This window comes from Pseudophryne corroboree, chromosome 1, assembly GCF_028390025.1.
Source record: "Pseudophryne corroboree isolate aPseCor3 chromosome 1, aPseCor3.hap2, whole genome shotgun sequence".
Lineage (NCBI taxonomy): Eukaryota > Metazoa > Chordata > Amphibia > Anura > Myobatrachidae > Pseudophryne > Pseudophryne corroboree.
Window position 1 is genome coordinate 105,230,342 of NC_086444.1, and position 12,769 is coordinate 105,243,110.

A 12,769-nucleotide genomic window follows, 5' to 3' on the forward strand; every position below is an offset into this window, starting at 1 on the left:
CCTCTTCACTCCAACCAATCCCACTGCAGAGAAGCCCCTGCTTGCCTGTCCTCTTCACACCAACCAATCCTACTGCAGAGAGGCCCCTGCTTACCTGCCCTCTTCACTCCAACCAATCCCACTGCAGAGAGGTCCCTACTTGCCTGCCCTCTTCAGTCCAACCAATTCCATTGCAGAGAAGGCCCTGCTTGGCCTGCCCTCTTCACTCCAACCAATCCCACTGCAGAGAAGCCCCTGCTTGCCTGCCCTCTTCACTCCAAGCAATCCCACTGCAGAGAGGCCCCTGCTTGCCTGCCCTCTTTACTCTAACCAATCCCACTGCAGAGAAGTCCCTTCTTGCCTGCCCTCTTCACTCCAACCAATCCCACTGCAGAGAGGCCCCTGCTTGCCTGCCCTCTTTACTCTAACCAATCCCACTGCAGAGAAGTCCCTTCTTGCCTGCCCTCTTCACTCCAACCAATCCCACTGCAGAGAAGCCCATGCTTGCCTGCCCTCCTACCTCTACCTAAGCCCGCTGAATAGAGACCCTTGCTTACTTGACCTCACCTAAACACTCTGCAGAGAGGTCCCCACTACCTGGCTTGATTGGACGCCTCCTCCCAGCATCAATGAGGGAGGACTTGTAACAAGTGTAAGAGCATGAGAGCAGGGGCGTACCTACCCTTGGCCAAGGTGACACTTGCCAGGGATGGCTGATGAAGGGGGGCACCACCCGGTGTTGTCACCTGCGACCAAAGGGTAGAATGATGAATCATATAGTAGTGGAAAAGGCTGGTGACCAAGGACTAAACAATCAGAGTCCTGGGCTCCAAACAGGCGCAGCACAGAGCCCCCTCTCGGCTATATACGAGTCCTCCCAGACAGAGATGAAGTTGGTGACAGCGAGCACTTGGGAACCAACGTAAACTGCTGCCAGGTGGGTCTGCCCTGACCCATGGACCCTGCTAACTGTATTCTCCGCCCTGTATACCGCCTCCAGCCTGCCTTCCATCACCGACTGCGGCACATTTTAATCCTGGTTGGCAGAGGCTCTTGTAACGGGAGTACTGTTACATATATATTGTTACCCCAGCTGCGTGCATTAGGGTGGCCGAACCCTGGATTTTGGCATCAGCCAGATAATGATTCAGCAGACGTTGCCTGGCACAACCCCCCCAATCTCAAATACTGGGATTGAAAATATAGACCAGGACTGGCCTCCCCAGTTGGCATTATCCCCCAGGTCCACCAGGTTGGGGGAGCTGGTACTAATCAGCCCCCCCCCCCCCCCCCCCCGCCCTATTACCTGTCAGCAGTGGCAGCCCAGCTCACGCTGCTGTGTGCTGGGCTGCAGCGTGGCTATGGAGACACAGCTTTCTACAGCCCAGATTATCCCCCTCCATCCTCCCTATATTACACACCATCACCTCCTGACACTGCTGTATGTCCCAGGGTGCAGCTGTGGCCGCTCCTCTGCACCATATGGGCTATTCATGTCTGTGGTGGGAGGTGTCTCTGTGCCTGGCACAGACATACCAGATGCTGTCTGGGAAGGAATAACACATGTACTGGCATCAGCCAGACAGGGATCACGTTACTGCAACACCTACTGCTGCTGCAGCGTGGACTGCTGCCAGGACTATCCCAGGGAGTGCGAGGCCAGTGGTGAGTTCCCAAATGTGGGGGACTGGGCGGAATCATGTTCACTAATGGCCATACTGGGGGTCTTCAGTATGGAGGTAATCGGCTGAGTTCATGGCTTGGGGGGTCTGTACTATATGAGGGTGAAGGCAGAGTGGTGGACAGTGAGGATAGGGGTGAGCATCCCTGAGATCCCTCCCAGCGCCAGGCACAGTGCCAACTCTGCAAAGCATGAGCATCCTGGGCTCATCTGCAAACTGCTGTCACCACATGCCCATTCACACTGACTGATGGTGCCCACCTGCAGACTGTACTGTATAGTGTTTTGGGCCCACCTGAAGTCTGCAATGGTGGTAGGGGGTGAGGGAAAATATGGAAGATAAGGGGGTGGCGCCAGTCCCTTACTTTCCCTGGGGCGCTTGGTCCTATAAATACACCCCTGCAAAAGAGTCACAATGCTGGATGGCATAAAGGAGAAGCAGAAAGTTAAGTTGTCTGTAGGACTGGACTCAACTTGTTGAAGGTGAGCTGTGCACTGCTCATAGTCACAGAGACAAGAGCACTGCTGTGGCAAACTATGGGGACTTTTTACAGTGCTGTTTCTAGTGGCGGGCGAGCTGTGGGATTCTACGGGGGACCCGCCGCGGCACCTGTCAGCTCCTATCCTGCTCCCCTTCCTACCTCCCATAGTACTCCTCTCTGGGGGTGGAGTTTCAAGAAATGACGCTGTGGTGTTGTGATGTCATTTTGTGAAACTCCACCCCTCGAGTGGCGTACGATTGGCAGGAGGAGGGGGAGCAGTATAGCAGTGCTGGGGCCTGGTGCCAGTGAGTATACACCCCTAGCAATGAGCATTACCCCTGGCAACAAGCATTACCCCTGGCAACAAGCATTATAAACCCCTGGCAACGAGCATGACACCCAGAGTCGGAGCATGAAACCACTTGCAATGAGTGTGGAATGCCTGGCAACGAGCATGGAACCCAGAGCATGAAACCCCTGGCAACGAGCATGGAACCCAGAGCATGAAACCCCTGGCAACGAGCATGGAACCCAGAGCATGAAACCCCTGGCAACAAGCATGGAACCCAGAGCATGAAACCCCTGGCAACAAGCATGGAACCCAGAGCATGAAACCCCTGGCAACAAGCAGGTAATTTAAAAGTAATTAGAAGCTTTAATGTAGGGCCTTAATGTATTATGGGCCTTGCGGTGTGTGGTGTAATATGGTGCAGGGGGCATAATATGGTGAAAGGGCATTAACTGTTTGCAATGGGAGACAAATTGTCTAGAAATAGCACTGCCTATTTATCAGCCTTTTTTACCCCCATAAAATTATGTAGAAAATATGGTTTCTGCCTAATTTCATGAATTTGTGCTATGTACTAAAAGCCTATTGCAGGAGAAATCTCCTGTAGAAGGCTAATTAGCATTGCAGACTGCAGTCCCCATTATTCTCTGTGGGTACTATGAGCTGACGCCTTTGTACTACACTAGCTTTTGGAGTTTGGCCCCACTGGTTTACTGCCATCCTTAGATGGCGTAAATTGTTTTATGCCTATGGAGGCATCTTCCAATGCCTCTCCTGTAACCTGCGGCCAGCTTCAGACTCTGGCATAAAGACAGCGGTGCAAGTATGTGGGTACGCTTGGGTACGGAGTACCCTTAAGAATTTGCCATTACCCACACACTTTGCCATTACCACAATTATAATGTGCCACAAAGTAACAAGACCATGGTGCTTGGCAGCATGACTGCTCCTCCCACTTTGTCAGAGTTACTGGGAGTGCGACAGTGGCTGTATTTTCCTGTTATAATGTATTGTTATTAAATTGGGGGTATTACTATATATTTCTATAATACTGGAGGTATCACTATATATTTCTATTATACTGGAGGGATTACTATATATTTTCAGCCTTGCCTCCAGATTCCCCCCAAAAAAGGGTCTGTCGTGCGGCCACACCGCTAGTGTCATGTAGCCACTCCCACTAGCAGCATGTTGTCACGCCCCCTCACAACATATGACCACGCCCATTTTTCGGCACTCAGTACCCCTAAGAAAATATTTCTACTTGCACCACTGCATAAAGATGTGTTTTTTTGCCGGGATGTGTACGCATCCTGGCATACAAACCATGGCATAGCGTTCTGTAGCGTAGCGGACACATGCTCTCTCTTTAATAGGAGCCATGTGCGCAGGTGAACGCTGCCCATTGAAGTGAGAGGGAGCCGGCTAGCGATATGTACGTATCTATCTATCTATCTATCTATCTATCCATCTATCCATCTATCCATCCATCTATCCATCTATCCATCTATCTGTCTAGAGGTAGCTTATCTGCAATGCAGGAGGGCAATAGGGAATGCCTAGCATGTTTTGTCTATGCAGATTTCATCAGTTAAGCTACCTCTAGATTCCTTTATATGTTGTTCCTATTCTTTAGAACTTTATGTAAGTTTTTAGAATTTCCTATAACTTATACATTGTACATTTTTATGTGTGTGTGTGTGTATATATATATATATATATATATATATATATATATTTAGGTGTCTACATGTAAAATATTTGTCTTATCATATTTTATATCCTGCTTTTGTAGAAATCAAATATCTATGTTGTAATTTTACTTGGGTACCTGATCCACTTTTTAACCTATTTTTCTATGACCTCAATATTTTCAGTTGCTGATACCTCTAGCCACCTGTTTTATGTTCCACTTGCACAATAACTTAGCATTGCTGTACTTTTAGAGGTTAGCTGATGCCCTTAAATTTAGGGAGTGTCTATCCAATAGACTAATTTTGATAACCCATACTGTTGCTAGAAGACATCTCACAAGTGGCGATGTATACTCTCTCTCTCTCTCTCTCTCTATATATATACAGTATATAGTTTTGGAATTTTGGTTTATTTACCATGTTGATTCTTATTCTACCTGGGCGCATCTCAAATAGAGCTGAACACATTTTTTATGTAGCTACATACTGCAATTTGTACTTTACACACATGCAACATTTTTTCCGGGATGGTGCCAGTATCCCGGCGCCTGGAATGTTGACAGTCAAAATACCAACAGTGGTATCCAGACGCTCACGATCCTGACAGCCATTAGGTAACTAAACTACCCCAAACCGTCCTTTCCAACAGCCTGACCCTAGCTCCCCCTCCCCTCCCCCCCACAGCCTAACCCTCCGTGGTGGTGCCTAACCGTAATTCCCACTCACCACAGCCAAAACCTACCCCTAACCCTCCCACCAAGTAGCCTAACCCTATCCTTCCCCTCAGCCTAACCCCCCCTGCATCTTAAACCTTAACCCACCCCACGCAGCCTAAACATAACCCCCTCCCAACAACTTACCAGAGTGGAGTCTCAGCAGACCTTGATTGGGATTCCGGCGTTTGGGAACCTGGCGCCAGCATTTCAATCCATTTTGGGATGCCAGCATGGGCATTCCGAACAGTGTCAGTATTCCGGCGTCGGTATTCCGACTGCTGGGAACCCAAACACCAGGATCCTGACCAGATCCCATTTTTGCCAACTGTAGAAAAATTCAGCTAATATGTTTGTTTTAAAAAATGCCAGGGTACATTGCCTATCACATGGGAAAGAACTGTCCAACAAAATGATGGTGGGACTGTGGCCTCAAATGCCACCTGGGCTTCCTTTTGTATAAACCTATGATACAAGATTCTATAAAGTCAGACAGTGTGAATTAGAATTTTCCAAAAAACAGTCGTAGAAGAAAATCTTACTGCTGAACTTTACTGTGTCCTAGTATAAACCTTAGTTCCAACTGCTGTGTGCCACTAGGATTCAGTATGGGATCCCGACGGTCATAAGACCGATGCCGGAATCCCGATAGACAGGATCCCAACGGAGAGCGCAGTGTGTCCCCTCGCGTGCTCCCTGTGCTTGCCACGCTTCGGGCACGGTGGCGCGCTTAACTCGCCACACTAATTTATTCCCGCTCTGGGGGTGGCATGCACCACCCCCCGAGTGGGTATTCCGGGCCCTGGTCAGGATACTGAGAGCCAGGAAACTGCTTCCCTGCCACTACATGTGTCCTTGTGTAAACCTTAGTAAGTTCCAACTGCTGTATCCTACATGTGTACTAGTGTAACCTTAGTAAGTTCCAACTGCTGTGTCCTACATGTGTCCTAGTGTAACCTTAGTAAGTTCCAACTGCTGTGTCCTACATGTGTCCTTGTGCAAACCTTAGTAAATTCCAACTGCTGTATCCTACATGTGTCCTAGTGTAACCATAGTAAGTTCCAACTGCTGTGTCCTACATGTGTACTAGTGTAACCTTAGTAAGTTCCAACTGCTGTGTCCTACATGTGTCCTAGTGTAACCTTAGTAAGTTCCAACTGCTGTGTGCCACTACATGCGTCTAGTGTAGACCTTAGTAAGTTCCAACTGCTGTGTCCTACAAGCGCCCTAGTGTAAACCTTAGTAAGTTCCAACTGCTGTGTACCACTACATGCGTCATTGTGTAAACCTTAGTAAGTTCCAACTGCTGTGTACCACTACATGCGTCATTGTGTAAACCTTAGTAAGTTCCAACTGCTGTATACTACATGTGTCCTAGTGTAACCTTAGTAAGTTCCAACTGCTGTGTGCCACTACATGCGTCTAGTGTAGACCTTAGTAAGTTCCAACTGCTGTGTCCTACAAGCGCCCTAGTGTAAACCATAGTAAGTTCCAACTGCTGTATGCCACTACATGAGACTGGAACTGCACATTTTTACAAAAGAATGGCCCATATAAACAAGTTATTCAATGGTAATTATACTTAAGACTATTTCTCTGGAGTAGCGCTCATCTAAAGCAGCTCCATCACAAACGTGCACTCCCGGCGCGGCTAGGTGATCCAGCGCCTAGCCACGCTACGGGAATGCACAGAGATGCTACTATTGCAGTGCCCAGGCACAGACGGAGCCACGATTAGCATGGCTCCATCTGTACTTTTAGTTGTCTTTCCCTGATATTACTACTAAAGTCAGAATCTCACCCCTACATAATGTAGGGATTAGTTCAGAGGGAACAGTAATTTCAGACAGATATGAAGTATGCTTTGCTTAGTCACCAGTCTTAAGATCTTGAATGACCTTGTGTTCCAGCAGCTGCTACAATATACACCTTTTCTAGCGTTTTCTAGCTTTTCTACAATATACCGCTTTTCTAGCGGATAGCTGATGTTGTGGAAGTTTTACCATTTCAACAGTGAACACAGTAAACATGGAGCTTTCCCATCATGTGTACATCATTCCCTGGTGGATCAGCTGTTTCCGGTCTGTGGATTGGATCGGGGAATCGCAGCATGAGTTAGAACCGACCTCTGGTCTGCCCTTCCCCCAGTATGGTGAGCAAATCAATCTACCTCTGTCAGCTCTATAATTACCTGATTCTCCCTTGGTAATTCAGGCAGCTGTTTCCTTATGACATTGCTAAGATAAATACATACATACTGTACCTAATACGGTATAGGATAGATATGTTAGCTAAAAATAGATAGATAGATAGATAGATAGCTAGATAGCAAAAAGAGAAACATGATAGATAGATGATAGTTATAGCACAAAGAGGAAGATTAGAGATAGATAGATAGATAGATACTGTATCAAAAAGAGAAAGATTAGATATAGATAGATACTGTGTGAAGTTGTATATTCTCCCCAAAAATATACTGATAGATTAATTGGCCCCCAACAAAATTAACCCTAGTGTGAATGTGTGTGCGTGTACATGTGTAGATTGTAAGCTCAACTTGTAAGCTTGATCAGGGACTGATGTGAATGGTTAAATATTCTCTGAAAACTCGCTGCGGAATATGTGTGAGCTATATAAATAACTAGTAGCAGTAATAATAATAATAATAATAATAATAATAAAATAGAAATCAAAGAGAAACATGATAGATAGAGTCATATCAAAAAGAGAAACATGATAGAGAGAGAGATATTATTATTAATATTATTAATTATTATAGTGTATTTGCGAGGTCATGTCAGTAAATTCCATATTGCCCATAGTGTTCCCCCCAGTAAGAGCTCTATGTCCCAGTAGCAGTCCTCACACAGCAGCAGCTAGTTACCTCCCCCCGTCAAGGTCAGTGCTCCCCGCAAGGTCGGTAGCCAGTATGTATGCGTGGTTAGGGGGGACACTTACCTGCCGTGTTGGGGGTGATGCCCGGGGAAGCCACAGACAGGAGCCCGCAGAGGACAGGCAGGATGCCGGGGAGACAGAGCCGCATGCTGATGGTGCAGTGTGGGAGCTGGGACGGTGCAGGCTGCGGCTACACACTCACAGTCAGGGACTAGTGGGACTAGTGCACGCAGCGCGGCTCCCTCGTGTCAGCGCACCAGCTCCAGCAGCATCGGCAGCAGCACGGATACAGTGTGGTCACGGTGAGTGATGTAGGGTGGGGATGAGACACCCTCTGTGTCATCACGCTGCTACATCCTCTCTTACCAAACCTCCTTACAGCGCAGCAGCTCAGTGTTGTCACTGTAATTATGTTACCAGCTCACCAGTGGAACACAATGTAGCAGTTACTTACATTTCCAGAGATAAGTACTGGATACTGTTCTCTACTTTTCGTAACGATATCCGGTCTCTAGGTCGACAGTGTCTAGGTCGACCACTATTGGTCGACAGTAACTAGGTTGACATGGTTTCAAGGTTGACAGGGTCTCTAGGTCGACATGTTCTAGGTCAAAAGGTCAACATGAGTTTTTCACATTTTTTTCTTTTGAACTTTTTCATACTTAACGATCCACGCAGACCACGATTGAGAATGGTAACCTGTGCCGAGCGCAGCGAGGCACCTTGCCCGAAGCATGACGAGCGAAGCAAGCCATGCCAGGGGACACGGTGCACTAATTGGGGTTCCCAGTTACCGGTGGTCATTCCGAGTTGTTCGCTAGCAGTTTTCGCAGCGCAGTGTTTAGGCAAAAAAGCAGCACTTCTGCGTATGCGGCGCAATGCGCATGTGCGTCGTACTTTCACAACGGCCGATGTAGTTTCACACAAGGTCTAGCGAAGCTTTTTAGTCGCACTGCTGGCCGCAGAGTGATTGACAGGAAGTGGGTGTTTCTGGGAGGTAACTGACCGTTTTCGGGGAGTGTGTGGAAAAACGCAGGCGTGTCAGATACAAATGCAGGCGTGGCTGGGGAAATGCAAGCATGGCTGGCCGAACGCAGGGCGTGTTCGTGACGTGAAATCAGGAACTAAATAGTCTGAAGTGATTGCAAGCGCTGAGTAGGTCTGGGGCTGCTCAGAAACTGCACAATCTTTTTTTGTTGCCGCGCACTTCTGCTAAGCTAAAATACACTTCCAGAGGGTGGCGGCTTAGCGTTTGCACGGCTGCTAAAAGCAGCTAGCGAGCGAACAACTCGGAATGAGGGCCACTGTACGGAGAAAACAACACCAAAAAACATTAAAAAAGTATGTCGACTTTTTGACCTGTCGACCTAGACTGTCGACCAATAGTTGTCAATCTAGACACTGTCGACCTGGTTACTGTCGACCCTCCATACCACACCCACAGTAACAATGGTGCCTCTGTGGAGTGATAGTGAGTGTAAACATGTGTCTATGCTTATGCTAGATATCTTATGGGGATACACAAGTTATGATGGCAGTTAAAATGTTGACACACAATATATCGACGTGTACTGTGTGTTGTGGACAGAGTACAGTACATGTAACATGTCAACACTGCCATAAGGTTGACATGTTCACAATGTCAACATCTAATCATAACAGTAATGTCAACATTTGAACTATGGCCCTTATTCCGAGTTAATCGCTCGCTAGCTGCTTTTAGCAGCAGTGCAAACGCTAAGCCGCCGCCCTCTGGGAGTGTATCTTAGCTTAGCAGAAGTGCGAACGAAAGGTTCGCAGAACTGCTACAAAAAAAGAGTGTGCAGTTTCTGAGCAGCTCGAAACTTACTCCTAGCTAGCAATCACTTCAGACTGTTGAGTTCCTGTTTTGCTGTCACAAACACGCCCTGCGTTCGACCGGCCACTCCCTTGTTTCCCCAGCCACTCCTGCGTTTTTCTCGGGCACGCCTGCGTTTTTACACACACTCCCCGAAAAGCTCAGTTTCCGCCCAGAAACACCCACTTCCTGTCAATCACTCACCGATCAGCACTGCGACTGAAAAGTGTCGCTCGCCCTTGTCTGAAACTGCATAGTTTTGTGTGAAAGTACGTCGTGCGTGCGCACTGCGCCCCATACGCATGCGCAGAAATGCCGCTTTTTCACCTAATCGCCACGCTGCGACTGAAAGCAGCTAGCGATATACTCGGAATGAGGGCCTATGTTTGCATTTCATCATCATCATCATCATCATCATCATCATCATCATCATCATCATCATCACCACTAGCTGTTTAACTGACCAAAGGTTTGCTGGGCAGAATCTTTTACTTCTTTTCACCCGTTAAGAGTCGAATCTCCAAAAATCCCAGTGGGTGGCTGCAAATAACTGTCACAGTTTCCAGACCACCTATTAGTTCACATGTTGCAGGGCACCCAGCAGGCGCAGAGGGAGAGTTCACCAATTGTCACATATTCCAGAGCACAGTGGTGATGCATTGTAAATGGCAGGCAGTTGTTTCACAACATAACTCCAAAACAAAGCAACCAATTACAATGCCAATACAATTCTGCAAATCTACAGACTTAGGGATCTATTTATCAACATTATTTTTACTAAAATAATGTAAAAAGGGGTGTTTTCACATTATTTTAGTATCACCTGAATGTATTAAAGGGCATTTGAAGCAGTTTTCATGAAAAACTGCTTCAAACCCTTTAATTCACTTTTTTCTTTTAGTAAGCCACATCACATTCCCCTTACTTATAATGGGAAATGTGATGTGGGCAAAGTTACTTTAAAAAAAAATGTGAAAAAATACTGCAGTGTGCCCTGTGATAATCTCGCCCGAGATCACAGGGCAGCACAGCAATAGGGAGGCATTTGCCCAGCTTTTTCTGCCCCTGGCAGAGATAGCTGAGCGGGACCCGGCAGAGTGATCAGCTATGTGTGTCCGATGGACACACAAGCTGATCAGAGTGTAAAAAGAAAAAAAAACAAAAAAAAAAATACCCCAAACCATACTCACCTGTCCAGGGAGCCTGTGTCCGCTGCTCCGGGGAGCGCTGCCAGGCGCCGGATCCCCCATGTGCTGCAATGTGATCCCGGTGCAGTAAAGTGACGCTGCAAAGCGGCAGCGCACTTTACTGCACCGGGGTTCACCGCAGCACACAGGATCCGGCAGCCCAGCAGGAGCAGCGCGGACCGGCTCCCTGGACTGGTAAGTATATTGATCTGCTGGGGGGGTCCGCGGCGCGTGGGGGTAGTCGCGACGGGGGGAGGGGGGGCGACCGGGCGGCGGTGATGTCGGCGGGGGCGGCGCATGCGCAGCAGGACATCAGGGTATTTTTTCCGAAAAATACCCAGATGATGCTGCGGAGTGTCATCGCAGGGACAGAGCTTGACCGCAGATATACATGCCCCCAGAGTGCCAGATATTCCCACCAGAGTGCCAGATATGCCCCACAGTGCCAGAGGGTGTAGTACGGTATGCCGGCGCTCGGGATCCCGGCGACCAGCATACCTGCGCCGGGAGCCCGACCGCCGGCATACCGACAGCGTGGAGAGTGCAAAGGAGCCCCTTGCGGGCTCGCTGCGCTTGCCACGCTGCGGGCACGGTGGTATGCTACGCGCGCCACACTATTTTATTCTCCCTCCAGGGGGGTCGTGGACCCCCACGAGGGAGAATAGCTGTCGGTATGCCGGGTGTCAGGATTCCGGCGCCGGTATACTGTGCACCGGGATCCCGACATTCGGCATACTGAAGACCACCCGTGCCAGATATACATGCCCCCAGAGTGCCAGATATTCCCACCAGAGTGCCAGATATGCTCCCAGTGCCAGATATGCCCCTCAGTGCCAGATATACATGCCCACAGAGTGCCAGATATTCCCCCCAGAGTGCCAGATATGCCCCTACTTTGCCAGATACACATGCCCCCGGAGTGCCAGATATGCCCCCACAGTCCCAGATATGCCCCACAGTGCCAGATATACATGCCCACAGAGTGCCAGATATTCCCCCCAGAGTGCCAGATATTCCCCCCAGAGTGCCATATATGCCCCCAGAGTGCCAGATATGCCCCTACTTTGCCAGATACACATGCCCCCAGAGTGCCAGATATGCCCCCACAGTGCCAGATATGCCCCTACTTTGCCAGATACACATGCCCCCAGAGTGCCAGATATGCCCCCACAGTGCCAGATATGCTCCCACTTTGCCAGATACACATGCCCCCAGAGTGCCAGATATACCCCAGCAGTGCAACTCACCACACTGTCTTCTTCTTCTGCTGCTGGGTAGAGGAGAGCACAGCATGTGCCCCTCCTGCCCTCAGTCTTCTGCGGCGGCCCGTATTTTAGATCTGGTGCGGGTCCAGGAGCCAATCAAGGCTCGCAGTCCGGCAGCGGCAGCTCCTGATAGGCTGCCGGTCCGTGAGCTCTGATTGCCTCACGAACCGGCGTTTCAGTGCACGCCGCGGCCGCCAGACTGTCACTGTGTCAGGCAGGAGAGGAGAGGCTCATGCTGCGATCTCCTCTCTCCCTAAAGTGGGAGGCGGTAGTAATGGCGGGGCGCGTCACTGGTGCGCTGAAATGTGTGTGGGTGGCGGTACGGCATACCCGCTGCCAAATTCTTAAGAGTACGCCGTACCCGACCGTACCCGCACACTTGCACCACTGGTTTTAACTTTTTGATGGATTAAAGAGCTTTTTTCACTTCTGAATGGTGTGCTGTCCACTATACTTTGCCTCTCTCTGTGGTTAAAGTTTATGTGGTTATTGAACTATATTGGACTTGTACCCAATAATTTCTTGACCAAACGTGTGCGAAAAACTACAAGTTTGCTCATATATAAATATATATTATATAATATATATTTAGCAAATGATGGGGGTAAGACAATGGACAGCAAATTGTGGTCCATGAGTTAGAAGTAGGGGGAGGTTGGGGCTGCTTTGGTGAGCTTGAGGCATCCGGACAGGCACCCGGAATTTAGGCAATGACATAATGAAAGAGGGGGGGGGGGGTCGATAATG

The 12,769-nt window shown here is 48.8% G+C and overlaps 1 protein-coding gene across 1 annotated transcript in view; it reads right to left on the reverse strand.

Moving 5' to 3' along the window:
• Positions 1 to 8,112, reverse strand: part of EMB (embigin) — a 90,440-nt gene extending 82,328 nt beyond the window's left edge. Inside the window, exon 1 of the mRNA XM_063961856.1 lies at positions 7,797 to 8,112. Within this exon, the coding sequence (XP_063817926.1) occupies positions 7,797 to 7,881 (85 nt within the window). The 5' untranslated portion in view covers positions 7,882 to 8,112. The remainder of the gene's footprint in view (positions 1 to 7,796) is intronic.
• Between the last annotated feature and the right edge of the window lie 4,657 nt (positions 8,113 to 12,769).